A 15273-nucleotide genomic window follows, 5' to 3' on the forward strand; every position below is an offset into this window, starting at 1 on the left:
AGGGCAAAGAGCTTGATTTATTCTGAACTTTATGATATGGAGTTGATATATCATTCATTTAAAAACTAACTCATATATACCTCGGTCGTTATTGAAATGACACATATATACTCCATTGTTACAAATTATTTTTTACTGAATTAGAAATATATTTTTTTACTAACCTATAGATAATCTTTTTCACAAATGAATTATTTTTGAAAAAATATATATATAACATATACCCATTTTTTCTAACAGAAGTGAAAAAAATATTTTTAAAATTATTTTTTAAAAGTTTTTTATTAAAAAAAACAATACATATAGGGGTATATTTGATCTTTCTCACACATAATGTTTTTGATTCAACGGCTAATTTGAATTTATTATTTAGATGGTCAACTTTATTTTTCTCACTACTTTTATTGTAAAATTTATTATACATGCCCCAATTTTTTTTATAGATATAAAAACTAAATTACAATATAGCATCAAAAAAAATTGTTTTAAATTAAAATATAGCTGCAAAATAGTTTTAAATTTTTTTCTTATTTTTTCCATTCATACTTTTTTTATTTCTCTTATATTTACACCAAAGAATGAAAAAATAAAAATAAATTAAGAATTAGAAACTCAAATAATAATAATTAAAGAAGTCAAAAAAAAAAATTATGTGGGAAAAAGATTATATATACCCCTAAACTTTGCTATTTTTTTTTTTTTACATGTATGAGTATATAAATTTTAATTTTTTATTTTTTTACTTTCTCAAAAAAGATATATACCCATACATGAATTTTTTTAAAATGAAAAATCAAAAAATTAATTTTTTCACTTGCTTATGAAAAGGGTATATGTGAGCTATTTTTAATTTGCAACGGTGGGGATATATATGCGTCATTTCAATAACGACAGGAGTATATATGGGCTAGTTTCCCCTTGATTTTATATAAAATTGAACGGGAATATGATTTTCACCTCTAAGCAAATAAGAGAAGCTCAGCTAAAATATTAAACAGGAATAGATGAACAGGATTCAATGGTTAACTCTTGAATACCAAAAAAGAACAGAATTTTAGTATACCAATTAAAGACAAAACACTTCTTCAAATTGCTGTACAGATATTTGGAATTCGACATTTACTACAAGGCAATGTTCCAAATGTCAGTTTAAGACCCCTTACACTATTTTGTTTATGTAAACCCCTTGCTGCTGCTATGTGCAGAGCACAAGCCAGAGCAAGAGAAAGACAAAAAGCTAAGAGTTCCATCTACGTTCATAGTTTACAAATGGGATTGAGCCAGATGATCTATGAGTACCCACCATGGCAGGGGAATGAGGATAATTACTAGGCTGAGATACATACCTAGTGTATGAAGAACTTGGATAACTTCCATGACCATATTGTTGATGTTCTGGAGCAGGCAAAGTATGAGAGGAGTAAGAGCTTAAATGTGATCTTGGTGCTGAGCCCCAGTTAGATGAATGGGAATATGGTACTCTTTGTCTGAAAGAATCTGATTCAAAATGACCGAAATTATTTACTGAAGGATAATTGAACTGCAATGAGATCTCCCTAATGGCAGGTACAAAGTTTGGATTCCTCATAGGGGGTCTACTGTTTCTGGACTCTGCAAAATTCAATCTTCCTGGTAGATGAGGCTTTCGCTGATGGTTTTTCGTTCTTTTGCTTCCCGCCATTGCTTTCCCACGTTCATCAATAGAATACTTATGTTTCACATTGCTTGTCCGCATCATTTCGCTTGGCTTCCTATGATGATCAAGTTTCTGGCGCTTGTTACCTACATGTACCAAAAACTACATCTGAGTAAACATAAAGTTTTAGTGTGTATCGAGTGAAAAACTGGTGATGCGTCAATTTAATTTTCGTAAAAGGCACCTTTGTTTTTAGAGGATGCTTTTGTCGGCTTTATTGATTTTGATTTTCTTGTTGCTCTAATAAATCTTGCTTCTTCTCCACGTTTGTGCTTCTCTGCAAGCACTTCTAGTCTTTCCTCTTCATCCTTCCATCTCTGATAAACCAGCACCAAATACAGTTAAAATGATAGAAATATCTGATAAAAAATAAAGGTACTCCAGAATAGCTGCAGGTTCACCTGTCTGAAAGTCTTCAATTTATAAAGGTTTCGTCCCTTCAGGAGCAACGGAAAAAGTGGAGGTAATTGTTTAACCCCTTGGCTCCATAGCACCTCAACCTTGTTAATCACAAAAAGTAGATGGAGACGTATTTAGAAAAACTTTGCATATGAAATTGCACAAAAGGGTTATTAGAAGAATGATAGTGCTAGACTGCTAGGTGTTCAAGCACTACAAGTGGATGTCCAAAGTTGCAAGCTTATATCCACAAACTCTCAGTCTCACTCAGAATAGATTTCTACCCTTATAATCAGACATCTCTGTGTGCACAAAACTTTCTCTTGAGCCTTACCGTAAAGGTATGCTGCTGTTTGGCAGCGCCATAACTCTCCTTCACAATCCTACCAGTGATGGTTCTCTTCCCTAATTGTTCTCCACCCCTTGTCATCTTGTCAAAACTTCAAAACACGACATGGTTAATCCAGAATGCAATGACCACTCTACACTGACAAAATGTGAAATAAACAGGAGAATCAATTAGGTGAATACTTTTTGTACACTCTCTGTGTGAATAATACAACATCACCTTTACATACATCACCTGCACATAGAATCACCAGGCTAAATACTCATAAGATTCAAAAGGGAAAATACAAGAAGCATGGAGGAAACAGTGAGAGATTCGGAGGTGTCATGGTGCCAAATATTAACTACCGGTACAGTCTATGGTAAAAGATGATCTGGGATACTGTCTTTGACCATTTCCATCTTTCAGCCTGTGTACAAATCAAGCAATAGGGATTTCCATTAGCAAAGAAGGAAAAGAATAAAAGACTACTGGGAAAAGGAACAATACAGTTCAAAAATTAATCATATTTGCAATTAATCCAATATCAAGTCAAAATTGTTATAATATTTATCCTCAAACCATGAAAAATTAATGAAGCGTGGTGGAACTTCAATCACTTATGCTGCCTTCTTTTACTTGTTTTTATCGAGTGAAAGGACCAAGCTCGCAGGACAATAAGCTATTGGAAGTAACAAAAATGAATCAATATCTCTCTATATGCAATTTTTTAGCACATTGATTTGAGGTGTCAATAGAAGAATGAAGTTTATGATTCCAGAGTCACTGTGGAAATGTGCCTGGAACTAAAAGAACATAAAGTCAAAACAAAGAAGCCTAAAGATCAGATGTATTGGCATATTCAGCATCACAGCCGACAATAAAGTGTATGACATCAAAAAGAGAAAAGCCATTTATACCCACATACTGGTAATGTGAGGGTAATATTCGGAGAGTAAAGGAGGACCAAAGAGATAAAAAAACAACCATGAACACAAGTGTGAAACTTCAGCTTTAGTAAGTACAAAAATAAGTGTAGCATATTCTCAAGATAATATCTTAACAAAATTATAGTGCAAATATCTGAAAAGGTTAAAATGCTCAAGGGGAGAAATTAATTTATTTGGTTGAATCTTCAGAATGATTCAGAAATTAATTGTAGCACATAGAATGAAACTTTTGCTTTCAGTTGCAAATTTAGAATGATGAAGTAGGAACAAGATCATGGAGCACTTCTAGGTCTCACTAATGAGACAAACCAGGGTTTTGAATTTGCTTAACTATATGCACCAGTAATTTGCTAACTTGTATCCCTTTTTCTCAAATATTTGTATGCAATCTAAAGCTGGCTGCTCATAATCAGCAATCTGAATCCTTGCAACTCTAGCTATTAATGAGATCAATCCTTGCACCATTAAAAAAAACATAACAGGAAACAAAAAATAAACAAAAAAACAACAATGAGGTTTACATCTTACACTAAAACATACCTCCAGTGCTCTATGATCCTCTGTATACATTCTTCTTTCGTACCTGATAACCTCAACCCATTCAATCGCAAATATGCTTTATAGTCCGTCAATGTCAGCTTCCCCAATCCTGCCCTTAGCTTCCTCAATTCTTCACCACCTATATAACACACAAAAGGTTATATGTTGATATATTCATATATTTGAAAGACCATAACTAGCCAATTTATTCTGTTTGAAATTATTAGAGTCGAAATATAACAAAATTTGCTAATAATTGGAAAATCATTATGCATTTGCCTACTCCTCCACCTTGAAAAGAGATCAAGTTATGAACCCCTTTGAAAAATATAGAAGTCCATCGTGTATAAATGTCAGGATCCACAGTTACATTATATTGATAATACCCCAAATTGTCCATTGAATAATGGGTAAATTTTCTTCACGTCTCATTTTTACTAGTTCTATCCTCGCCAGTGTCAGGACATAGGATCCTTTGCACCCTTCCTTTCCATGTCCACAAGAGCTCGTGTGGAGAACTAGTATCAACTGGAATTCCATATAAAAAAATTATTCCTGCTCAACTGGCGGCTGGCTCCAATAACACAGGTGTTGCCTCACCAGAATAACCCTTTCCAGGTCATGCTGGCAAAACACCTAACAAGAAGAAAGCATGATCACGCATTTGTGCCAAATTCATGGACAAAAAGGTCCCCTTTATAAATGGGTGATCAGCCCAGATAGTTGTCGCTGCTAACCCCAACAAACCTTTTTAGTAGCTCTCAAAGACTCAGCCCTTTCTTTGGCTTATCAACTTGCTGATTTGTAACTCATGCACTAGGTGCAAAGACTAGGTCCATGGTCAGTCACCAATGCCATATTCTAACTTGTACATCTAACAAAATTGACAGCTCGGGTTGGTTTTCGGCAAATCAATATGTACTTCAACGTTTAAAACTTGCCAGTTGCCATATCAACATCATAGGTACTAGTTATGATGGCTATGCACTTTCCTTGATGGGGTATAGAGTCAAAAAAACAACACATGACCTTTTTCCCCAACATTTAACCCAATTGAGCAAAAAGCAACTGACAATAAACATAGGGATTTAGTTGAAGAGTTAATCAATTTTCCCCAAATTGTTAAACTAATTAATGCTAACATTTTATTGTAGTAACAGTGCAACTTAGTTTTCTTTAGTTTATCCATACATTTCCAGAAGCATAAGAGCAGAAAATCCCCATACCTTGGAGAAGGCGAAGGACTCTATCGCTTCCCGAATCCTCACCTTCCTCTTGGATATCCTCTAGAGACCCGGAAGAAAAAGACTCCTCCTCATCTTCGGAATCACCGTCGCTCTCGCTCTCGCTCTTGCTGGCCGAATCACCCAAAATTGATCATCATTAAATTTACAATAGATATGAATATAAAATCATTCAAACAGCCCAGAACAATCAGTTTGGAATTGAGGCGTAATATCGGAAAGAATACCTTGAGGCGGAGGAGTCAAAATCGTCATCCGATTCTGATAATGGTTCTGATTCTTCTGAACTTCCTCCTTCTTCTTCTTCATCATCGCCATTTCCTTGTTCGGAAGAAGAGGAAATCTCAATGACACTGCGTTTTGCTCTACTCCTATTCGCCATTCTCAATGAGACTATTATTTGAGCAGAGTACCCATTTCATTCAAAATGCCCCAATTATAAGGTCCATTATTCACGAACGCGATTTTTTAAGAAGAAAGCTGTGTAATAAAATCAAGATAGTTTTTTTAAAAAATATTTCGAGATGGGTTGATTCTATTTAACTTTCCGTAGCTAATTTCTCGTGAAATAATTCAAAATGGTTAGAAATCACGTCAAATAAAGGGTAATCTTAACAATTTAACGCTCAATAATTTTTTTAAAATTGAATTTGATTTATCTTTTGTCAAGATCAAGTTACTTAAGTTTCAATGAAACATTATTTAGGGATGGAGGTGTTAGGATATTATGACGTTCAAACTTCCATCAGCATATGATGGATTTATCCAACTTGTATGTTTGTCGACCAATTTTTCAATATCCTCCCTACTTAAAATAAAATTCGAGAAAAGGTAATTGCTTTCTCTCCCTAGTACAGGCACAAGGTAACAATCAGTTAAAATTTAGGCATATGGAAAAAAACCACCTAGTATTCCATAGTTGAGTTGATGACTCTTGCGAGGATAGGTCATTTCGAGTCACATATACTCCAAGATATAGTTGAGAAGCAAGAAAAGAAACTGGTGGAACTTCTAAACTAGAAAGACATGTAGACAACATTATACAAGGCAATAGTAGACATCAGTGCATGTCCAACAGGTTGAAACATCTAGTGTGTGACCAGCTGAGAAGTACTCTCACCTGCAATCAAACATAAACTAACTACAGCTTTACAGTAAGAAACTCTATATGCAGGGATGCCACTGCTCTGATAACACACGGCTGCCAAACCTCTCATCCTCTCCTGGAAAGTTGTTCACTGGAATCTAATATTAGCCCCTGAGAAAATAATGAGATCTGTGAAGCACCAGAACGAGGGACATAAGTTGATCTTTATCATTTCTTCCCTGCTAGCTCATTTGTCTGCCAAACAATGCATTCAGAACGAGAATGTGGACAAACCAAAAGAATCATTGAAGTTTTCTGATTCAGTGGAGCTTGAATTATTGAACTTTTGTAATTGAACGGCTAGACACTCCATGCAACAACTTTGCAAAACCAAGAAAACTGAGCTTTCCGTCAGTGTGCCTGAGCCAGTCATGTAGAACAGCATGGACAGGAACCGAAGGGCTAAGACCAAGTTCCTGGACCACCAATTTAAAATACATTCAGTTAGTTTCCTTCCCCAATTGCTTGCACATTCCTCTCTCCCGAAGAGGAAAAACGAGACCCGTTATGTAAAGAGACTAAGACATGGCAATCAATATTCAGAACAAAAAATGAACACAAACATGATTACCGAAGCTAATTCTTCTATCATAATGGCCCTATTGCCTTCTTTCTCAAAGATCTCATAGGCACAACGTGCATGTTGTTCCCACCGGTCAAGAGCCTCAAGCTGATGAACACTTAATGCAGCAGCACAAAATTCCTCAAAATCCATCCTCCTGTACTGTAGCGCATTAAGCTGCATGACAAGAACATGGAAAATTTATTAAACCCTTAACAATGGCAACACCAGTTAAACATTTGAAGACAATAGGATCTCAAAATCTACCGATGCAAGAAAATCATGGATGCGAGCTTCCTTCATTGCATCTGTTGCATGTTTCATCAGGGCCTGGTAAAATCATGAAGATCAGCAAAAAGATGAAAGATACTACAAGAGACTATTAAATCGTTCTTTTTTGCAAAAGACAAACCGTTTTAACGTTGTCGAAGCTTATGGTTCCATTTTTGGTTGGTTGTAGCAGTGAAAACTGCTCCTTCAAATAGAATAGCTCATCTACTGTCAATGTCTTTGACAAAGCCTGCAAAAATTGTAGACGTGACAAGGCAATGAAGCCCAATGCAAAAGATAAGTAAGAAATATCAGCAAATACTACAAGGTACTAATCAGAGATTTTATTACTCGACATGTAGTATTGGACTCGGAAGATAAAATGGGAACAGAAAAACTGTTCACAGTAGCATCATACACACCCGTAGTGCAGCTTTCCTAAGAGCAGAGGACCGCATGTAAGCCTTCATTAATTTGAATATCAAAATATCCAAAGGCACCTCTATGTTGTTACTATTCTTTATCCATGGATGACCTGAGACAGTAAGTTGTTCAGCAGTTTGGAGAAATTTAAAGAACAAAAAGATCTCCTTTTCCAACATAATTCAAGAAACTCACCCAAAGCCTGAGCTGCAGTCATTCTTTTCCGGGGATCTTTATTCAATAGACGTTTCACAAAATCTTTCGCCTCAGAAGATAATGTAGGCCAAGGCTGTTCTTCAAAAGTTGGATCAGCTTTGAGGACAGACCTAAATATCCCAGATTCTGTTCGAGCCCAAAAAGGACGGCTTCCACACAATAGGATATATGCTATGACACCTATACTCCAAACATCAGCCTCTGTACTATAAGATCTATGTAGAACCTCGGGAGCGACATAATATGCACTACCAACAATATCATTAAGTCTTTCATCTGCAAAACAGTTGAGCAAGGCACGTAAACAATTTGGTGAGTTTCTCAAATTTTATGAAAGTTTTTTTTTTTTACTCTCCTTTTTTTGGGGTGGGTGGGGTGGGGTGGGGAGTGGTTACAGAGATGCAGTACTGGACTAACCTGGCTTCACAAAATCAGACAGTCCAAAGTCTATTGCTTTAAGTTGTGCATTTTCCTCCTTAGACGTGAATAAGAAGTTCTGGTCAATCAGAAAGCTAAAATTAGACAACGAAGAGTCTGATAGAGAGGAAGGCTTATTAAAACAGATGGCATAGATTCTCTAACAAGTGATGGATTCAGCCATGGCTGAATATTTGAGCTTCTCTGTCACTTCTAGGCTAAATAAAGAAGTTCCTAAACTTTAATACTAGATGAAACAAACATTAAGTCTGCCTGATGAATAATAAATCTACGCAACTTGAAACTGAAAGAAAAATCATTGCATTTGGAATATTAACATAATCAAAGATCCAGTAAAGAAAAAGGCTTTGCAACAAAATATTTCCTCTCTTCTACACAGGGTAAAATAACTAGATATGATGAAATGTTGTTCGCTCAAAGCAATCATGGAGTGAGAATTTTAGTCCTCCCACCTCTGGCTTAAGATCCCGGTGCACCACACCTTGAAGGTGGCAAAATGCAACAACTTTCAGTATTTGTATCATTACAGCCTTTGCATCATCTTCTGAGTACTTTCCACCTCTGCAGGACAAGAACATTACTACTTAGCACCCCCTTATCACGAATTCTTGATTCCATGAAAAAAGATACACCATCAAATAAAACACAAGGTTCAAATACAAAAATATTGAGACATAGGAAAGATCAAGCACTACCTCGAGAGTATTCTATCCAAAAGCTCACCTCCTTCACACAGCCTGAAATTTAACGAGATTAATCAGCAGCATTTCAAAAGAGCGCTGTTATGAGGAAATTAGCAGATCAAGCTCCTGATAAGAGCAAAATATGATAATCAAACACATATGTTTACTGAGAAAATAAACAAACTGTCATGCTACTTGAAACTCTGGTTGATAACCAATAAAGTATTCTCTCAAGCTAAGTTTGAGACTGAATCCCATTGCAAATGAAAATGTGATGGGAGTTGAGTGACGAAGCTTACTCCATGACTATGTAGACATTGGTGTGGTCTTCATATGAATCATAAAATTTTACTAAATTGCTATGTCCTGTCAAAGCTCTTAATATCTTCACCTCTCTTCTCACATCCTCAATGGCTATTGCAGTAGTCATCTGGAAAAGGAAAAAACATGATCACATATTTCAGATAAAACACCAAAAGAGAATTAAAAAAAACCACTGATGCACATTCCGAACACAATAGGCATACATCAACTTACATTAGGATACTCAAGCAAAATAGAAAGATCAAGCTAGAAACACCAGAAAGCAGCTAACTGAACAGTTATAAATTCCACCAAAATTTGGAGGGGGGAGAGGAGAGAAGCACATGCCAAATATATCGCAAGCTCTCATTAGCACACCTAGACAGACTTTCCAACTACAGATAAGATAAAAATGTCCATCCACAAACTGTCAGCTGCCTTGACTAGACAGACTGAGCAACTGATAACTTTATTCAAGAAGATTTTGCTGCTGTAACAACGACGACAACAACATACCCAGTGTAATCCCACAAGTGGAGTCTGGGGAGGGTAGGATGTGCGCAGACCTTAAGATCCCATAAACTCAACAAAATGTATGATTTTGGAGAGGAAGGGGAGGGGGTTGTGGGAGGGAGTGCTGTTGCCTAACTTATTGAAGTAAATCCTTCTCCTTCTCATGTTACTTGTATAACTAGAAGGCAAACAGAACACATTTAATTCCATCTCTCCATTTACTTTTAAAAAAGGAAAAGCTACTCTAGTCTAGATTTTGTTCCTTTTCTATCTTACTTCTAAACCAAATAAGCAACATGAACGTCAGATGGAACTTACCATTCCCTTCAGGAAGAAACAAACAAATCAAGCTATCCGACATCATATATGAACCCACTTGAATCAGCTTTTGTAAAGTTTGTGAATTCTTTGGGTAGGACAAGTACTAGTAGTCTCAACTCAATGATCATGTCGAAAGTTGGGGATTCCTAAACTCAAATTGTAACTTCTGGACATCAATGATCAATGGAAAAAGAAAAGGGACAATAACATCACCCCTCTTCCTTGACTTCCCTTAGTACCTTAAGCTGTTCATCCCCTTTTCATCGCACCCAATTATAATGTCGATACTCTATCAATCACAGTTAATGCCAACTCAGTACATCTTATGGACAATTTAACAGATAATTTTCAGACTCTAAAAACAGTTCAGGAAAAAATCAGACTTTAGTGCACCGCAAAGATTAAATAGCTTCCTTGAAACAGTCGCCAGCATAACAAACATAATCACAAACACCATAAAGTATGCCACTGCAACAGCAGCTGCAAAAAGCTTCCTCATTCCATCACTTCACAGCCTTTAAATTTAACTGCCAGGAAAATTAAGCTTTGAACTTAAATCATCAACTATACCACCTAAGGAAACAGTAGATGATGGATCCATTTGGAAAACAAAAAATATTAAGTGATACAAAAAAGACATTTTTTGAAAATAGAAAGATACAAAGTCAAAGACTACAATCTGTAGTGTAGATCTGACCACTATTACTCGAGTAGTAAAAAGGAGAAAAATCCAACTAACTTTGACTACATAGATGATAGATCATAGCAGTTGAATCAAACTTGAAAGAGAATTGAGAGTATCACAAAATGCCAAACCTTTGATTTGGGGATGACTTTTACAGCAACTTCTTGTCCTTTGACTTCACCCTTCTTGAACTTAGCTTTACAAGTATATCCAAAATGCCCTCTTCCAACTTCCTCTCCCAGCTCATACTTGTTCCCAAAATTTTTTGAAAATCCAAAACTCTTATCAAGCCCCGCGCCTCCGCCTCCTCCACCGCCGCCGCCAGCCTCCGTTTCATTTACTTCGGGGATTGCAGACTCGTTCGGTTTCACAGTGCCGTGTCGCCGGGCCAACACAGCACGGATGTGTTTCGCTGGAGAAGGCGGAGGAAATGGCCGTTTAAAAAACCTCCGGGGAGTAGAATTAGAGCTGGCATTCGCCGGAGATCTCAACGGAGATTTCTTGGAGAACAAATAATGCGCCGGACTGGGACTGTAGAAAGGGAAAAAAGGTGATTTTTTACCCACATCAGGTTCGTCCTTTTTCGTCCTTTCTTGCTGATGGCTGCTGTCGTCCTCATTATTGTTGGGAGTAGATTTCACCGTAAGTGTAGCTCCGTTGGCGGCGACAGTAATGTTGTCGCCGGAATAATTTGAGGGTTTAGAAGTGCAAGCACCCATGGGGGAAACAACGCAATGTACTTGAAGAACAAATTAAGGCAAAAAAAGATCAGTTAGCTCTCAAAGTTGAGAAAATTGCATGAAAACTAAATTAGAAGTATAAATAAGTGGAAATTTGTTTAGTTTGAAGTTTGAATTTTTGTTGAAGAGAGATGAAGAAGATGGATCTGCACACTGCAGATGGCGATAAAAAGGAAACGACGAGATGTTCACTTTTTTGTCTGAAAATAAGTTGCCAGTAATCTTTTTATATATATATAGCTTTTTTATTAAAAAAAACACCAAGTCCATAAATCCTCTAAAAAAATTAAAAGTAATTGAAATTTGAAAACAAAAGTTTTATTTGTATCTGTGGTGTAGAAGACTTCAATATGTTTAGTAATTTGACTATTTCTAACAAATATAACTTCTTCTTTTTTTTGTTAAGTTACAAATCAACATCTAGAAGCTTCATCTTTCCTTTGTGGTCGTCTTTCCATATTAAGAAGATGAGATTATATGAGGTGAGTGTATAATTATTCAATAACGATTTATTAAGAAAAAAAATACTTATCTCTTTATTTGAGATCACATAATGTGTCGAGTTTGAAGGTAAAAATTAATATTTTTTTGACATAGATAAAATGAATATTGACTGCAATTGAAAACTCGAGCTCTCAATACCTTACGTTTGGTTATAGGAGAACATTTCTCGGAGATAGTTTGAAATTGTTTAATATGCATTGTAAGGTGAATATTTGGGGAATAAATTTGAGAGTAAATTTGTATTCAAGGATTTGATCTAGTAGTCAATAAAGTGGTTGAAAATTCTAATATTTGTTGTTGGTGGGAGGTTACAACTATCCCATAAAGCTAGACGAAATACACTAAAGCTGGTTCGGACACCATGGTCATTAAAAAAAAAGAATTGAGATTAGATTAATATTATAATTGGTTGATAATATTATTTTATCTTGCTTAAAAATGGGATAAATTAGTTTCAAAATTATAATCCTATAACTTTAGAATAATTTGGTCCATGAACCAAACAATCCTTTCATAATTTTGTCAGTAAATCAAGCGACCCTTTCATGTATTCATATCTTGTGCTATCAGTGATAATTAATTACATAAGTATCGTGTATGTATATATATTACACTTTCGATTAATACAAATTCTAAATTTATTAAATGTTAGAAGTTTATTTGAACGTGGAGGTATAGACAATTTATTCTATTCAATACAAGAAAAATCCTATTCACTGTTAGAATTGGTTTAACTAACAAAACGTTGAACGTAAAACTAGTCATATGATTGGTTGTTTAAAATGACGAAAGCTATTAACAGTGACAAAATTAATGATTAAAGCATTGTCGTCCAGAAAATAATACTCCACAGGAAGAAAAAAAAAAGATTGCTTATATTGGAACTATCCAAAACATCTTGTTGACCTCCACGTGTCGATATTATGATGGGTTTCAATCATAGAAACTTGAATATTTTAAAAGAAAAATCAAACTTGTTTAGTTAGTTAGTAGCGAGTGATAATAGGTTTTATCACGGTGGGACTGCTTCACCATTAATCAGAGGTCTGGGGTTCGAGCTTTGGGTATGGAAAAATTCTGTTTGGAGCGTCACTCTCTAATGGGTTCGGACCCTGCAATGTGCGATTCGAATTTAATCAAAGATCCACGAACTCCAGACATCGAATGAAAAATCAAAAAATAAATAAATGATAATAGGTTTTTCTAATGGATAAATAAGGATTTATTAATCATAACTTAGCAAGTCATGGCTCGTACGTGTAATACTTTTTTATTTATTTTTAACAAGGGATCCAACGGAATAAATCTCACTCCACTATAATAATTCACATAATACCCTAGAGAAATTTAGGGTAAATTTTCACTCTGATGTAATAGATCGTAAATTACATAAGGCAAATTGTATTAAACAAATTATGTGCAATGAATTCAATCAATATAGAGAGAGAGAAAAAAAAATCAAATTCGAGATTTTTGTTTTGATGATCGTGGTGTTCGGATTAGCTTTCGCGCACCTCGACTAATTCCATGAGATATTTGTCACCACCCACCAATAACAGGTACTAGGTAACTCTGTACATCAAAATTATGACAGATGAAAAGAATCAACTAGTATTTTTTGTCTCTATTAAATTTTGAATCTGAGATTTTAGAGTTTTCAACAATTTCATTAACCACTAGACCACATCTTTGGATGCTAAATTTGAGTCTTTTATTTAAAAAATTCTACGAGATATTTGCCACCACCCACCAATAACAGGTCCTAGGTAACTCTATACATCAAAATTATGACAGATGAAAAAAATCAACTAGTATTTTTTGTCTCCATTAAATTTTGAATCTGAGATTTTAGAGTTTTCAACAATTTCATTGACCACTAGACCACATCTTTGGATGTTAAATTTGAGTCTTTTATTTGGAAAATTCTATGAGATATTTGCCACCACCCACCAATAACAGATCCTAGGTAACTCTGTACATCAAAACTATGACAGATGAAAAGAATCAACTAGTATTTTTTATCTCCATTAAATTTTGAATATAAGATTTTAGAGTTCTTAACAATTTCATCGACCACTAGATCATTGTTTGAATGCTAAATTTGAGTCTTTTATTTGGAAAATTCCTTGCTCAAACCAACTGGATTGTGTATTAGGTTGGTTTATTGCATTAGAGAAAAGACAAGAAACGTGAGATAAGATTGCGACAAAACTAACCTACGATTTTGTGTTTAAAATTTTGTCTGTTAGTATTTGGGTAAAACCAAAGATGTGGAATATTATAGGGAGAATTCTTCTGTTTTGTCATTAAGCAGCAAAAGAATCCACACCCTTGCAAGTTTTCAAAATCCTTTCTACTCCTCGTTTTCAATGCTATGGCCTTTTGAATTTCTTGGAATTTACAAGCTCTTTCAAATTTAACTTCTCTGTGTTTGAATTTCATTTACCAAATACCAATAACAAATCAGAATTGCTCCTTCGCCATAATTAATTTGAGTTCTTTTTTTCTAACAGAAATTTAGAAATGGATTGAAATCTCATTTCCCTCTTAGCTAAGCATTTGAATCAAAAACAACTTTCTGCTCAAATATATTTTATTTTTTGACATAATTATCTTGTTGTCGTCATCATTAATATTATATTATAATTAATTATCATCATCTCATTTTTAATCATCCCCTGAGGTGGCAATTAGCTGTGGACTAAATTGACAGACTTTTTTTCATCACTAATACGTACGTGCTTAACTAGTTATTGTACTAATTATAATTTGTTTGTCATGAATGATGAAACTGTTATTGCCGGCCGAGTACGTACTTTCTCCAAAACATATTATTGTAAATAAGAATATAAATATAAAATTGAACATAAAGTCATATATTTAACAAAGATGACGCATTCATCTTAACTCGTTAAAATTTTATTAGCGAGTACTTAACTTTATTAACTTCATTAACCTTTTGACAACAAAGGGAGGATATTGTAGGTACAACCTTATGAATTTATCCAAAATTCAATAGTATGCTTATTAAAAAAAACCATTTAATAGGTAAGCTATTACTTAATAAAGATCGAATCCAATAAATTAAAATAAAATGCTTTAGATTTCCAAACTCAAACATATGATATTCAAATTATGAATTTGTAATAAGTACTCAGACTAAGTTTACAATAAGAGATTGTCATTTCATACAAAATAAGATTATTCAAATTATAATTCCACAATTTCTAGATGGAATAGATAATTTCATATATAAATTTTTATTTTGATTAAGTTGGTGGCCGACTTATCTTTTCCCCTAAAATAGTGGG

At 34.7% G+C, this 15273-nt stretch overlaps 2 protein-coding genes across 3 annotated transcripts; both read right to left on the reverse strand.

Moving 5' to 3' along the window:
- Positions 1 to 1007: 1007 nt before the first annotated feature.
- Positions 1008 to 5643, reverse strand: LOC129873962 (zinc finger CCCH domain-containing protein 62). Of its 2 annotated transcripts, none has more exons than XM_055949162.1 (9): positions 5385 to 5643; positions 5140 to 5267; positions 3902 to 4052; positions 2792 to 2853; positions 2627 to 2678; positions 2430 to 2535; positions 2098 to 2196; positions 1881 to 2013; positions 1008 to 1782 (listed from the first exon to the last, which is right to left on the reverse strand). In XM_055949162.1, the coding sequence occupies exons 1-9, from the start codon at positions 5537 to 5539 to the stop codon at positions 1238 to 1240; spliced, it is 1431 nt and encodes a 476-aa protein (XP_055805137.1). In that variant the 5' UTR covers positions 5540 to 5643; the 3' UTR covers positions 1008 to 1237. The 2 variants fall into 2 exon arrangements, with proteins under 2 accessions (XP_055805137.1, XP_055805138.1); XM_055949163.1 differs by having other exon boundaries at positions 3914 to 4052; positions 5385 to 5642.
- A 505-nt stretch (positions 5644 to 6148) lies between these two features.
- LOC129874100 (CDPK-related kinase 5) lies at positions 6149 to 11649 on the reverse strand. Its single transcript, XM_055949327.1, has 11 exons — positions 10850 to 11649; positions 9196 to 9326; positions 8909 to 8950; positions 8666 to 8774; positions 8193 to 8271; positions 7755 to 8051; positions 7559 to 7671; positions 7279 to 7386; positions 7134 to 7196; positions 6876 to 7043; positions 6149 to 6720 (listed from the first exon to the last, which is right to left on the reverse strand). The coding sequence occupies exons 1-11, from the start codon at positions 11435 to 11437 to the stop codon at positions 6580 to 6582; spliced, it is 1839 nt and encodes a 612-aa protein (XP_055805302.1). The 5' UTR covers positions 11438 to 11649; the 3' UTR covers positions 6149 to 6579.
- Between the last annotated feature and the right edge of the window lie 3624 nt (positions 11650 to 15273).

Source organism: Solanum dulcamara, chromosome 11, assembly GCF_947179165.1.
Source record: "Solanum dulcamara chromosome 11, daSolDulc1.2, whole genome shotgun sequence".
NCBI classification, from domain to species: Eukaryota; Viridiplantae; Streptophyta; class Magnoliopsida; order Solanales; family Solanaceae; genus Solanum; species Solanum dulcamara.

What these genes read in the sequence shown, in the direction of transcription:
- LOC129873962 (XM_055949162.1), bottom strand. Translation starts at nt 5,539, where the DNA reads ATGGCGAATAGGAGTAGAGCAAAACGCAGTGTCATTGAGATTTCCTCT. An exon ending in TTTGACTCCTCCGCCTCAAG is followed by an intron (nt 5,268 to 5,384) that starts GTATTCTTTCCG and finishes TGATTCGGCCAG; the next exon opens with CAAGAGCGAGAGCGAGAGCG. An exon ending in ACACAGAGAGTGTACAAAAA is followed by an intron (nt 2,536 to 2,626) that starts GTATTCACCTAA and finishes CGTGTTTTGAAG; the next exon opens with TTTTGACAAGATGACAAGGG.
- LOC129874100 (XM_055949327.1), bottom strand. Translation starts at nt 11,437, where the DNA reads ATGGGTGCTTGCACTTCTAAACCCTCAAATTATTCCGGCGACAACATT. An exon ending in TTGGATAGAATACTCTCGAG is followed by an intron (nt 8,775 to 8,908) that starts GTAGTGCTTGAT and finishes CTTGTCCTGCAG; the next exon opens with AGGTGGAAAGTACTCAGAAG. An exon ending in GCTTCGACAACGTTAAAACG is followed by an intron (nt 7,197 to 7,278) that starts GTTTGTCTTTTG and finishes TGATTTTACCAG; the next exon opens with GCCCTGATGAAACATGCAAC.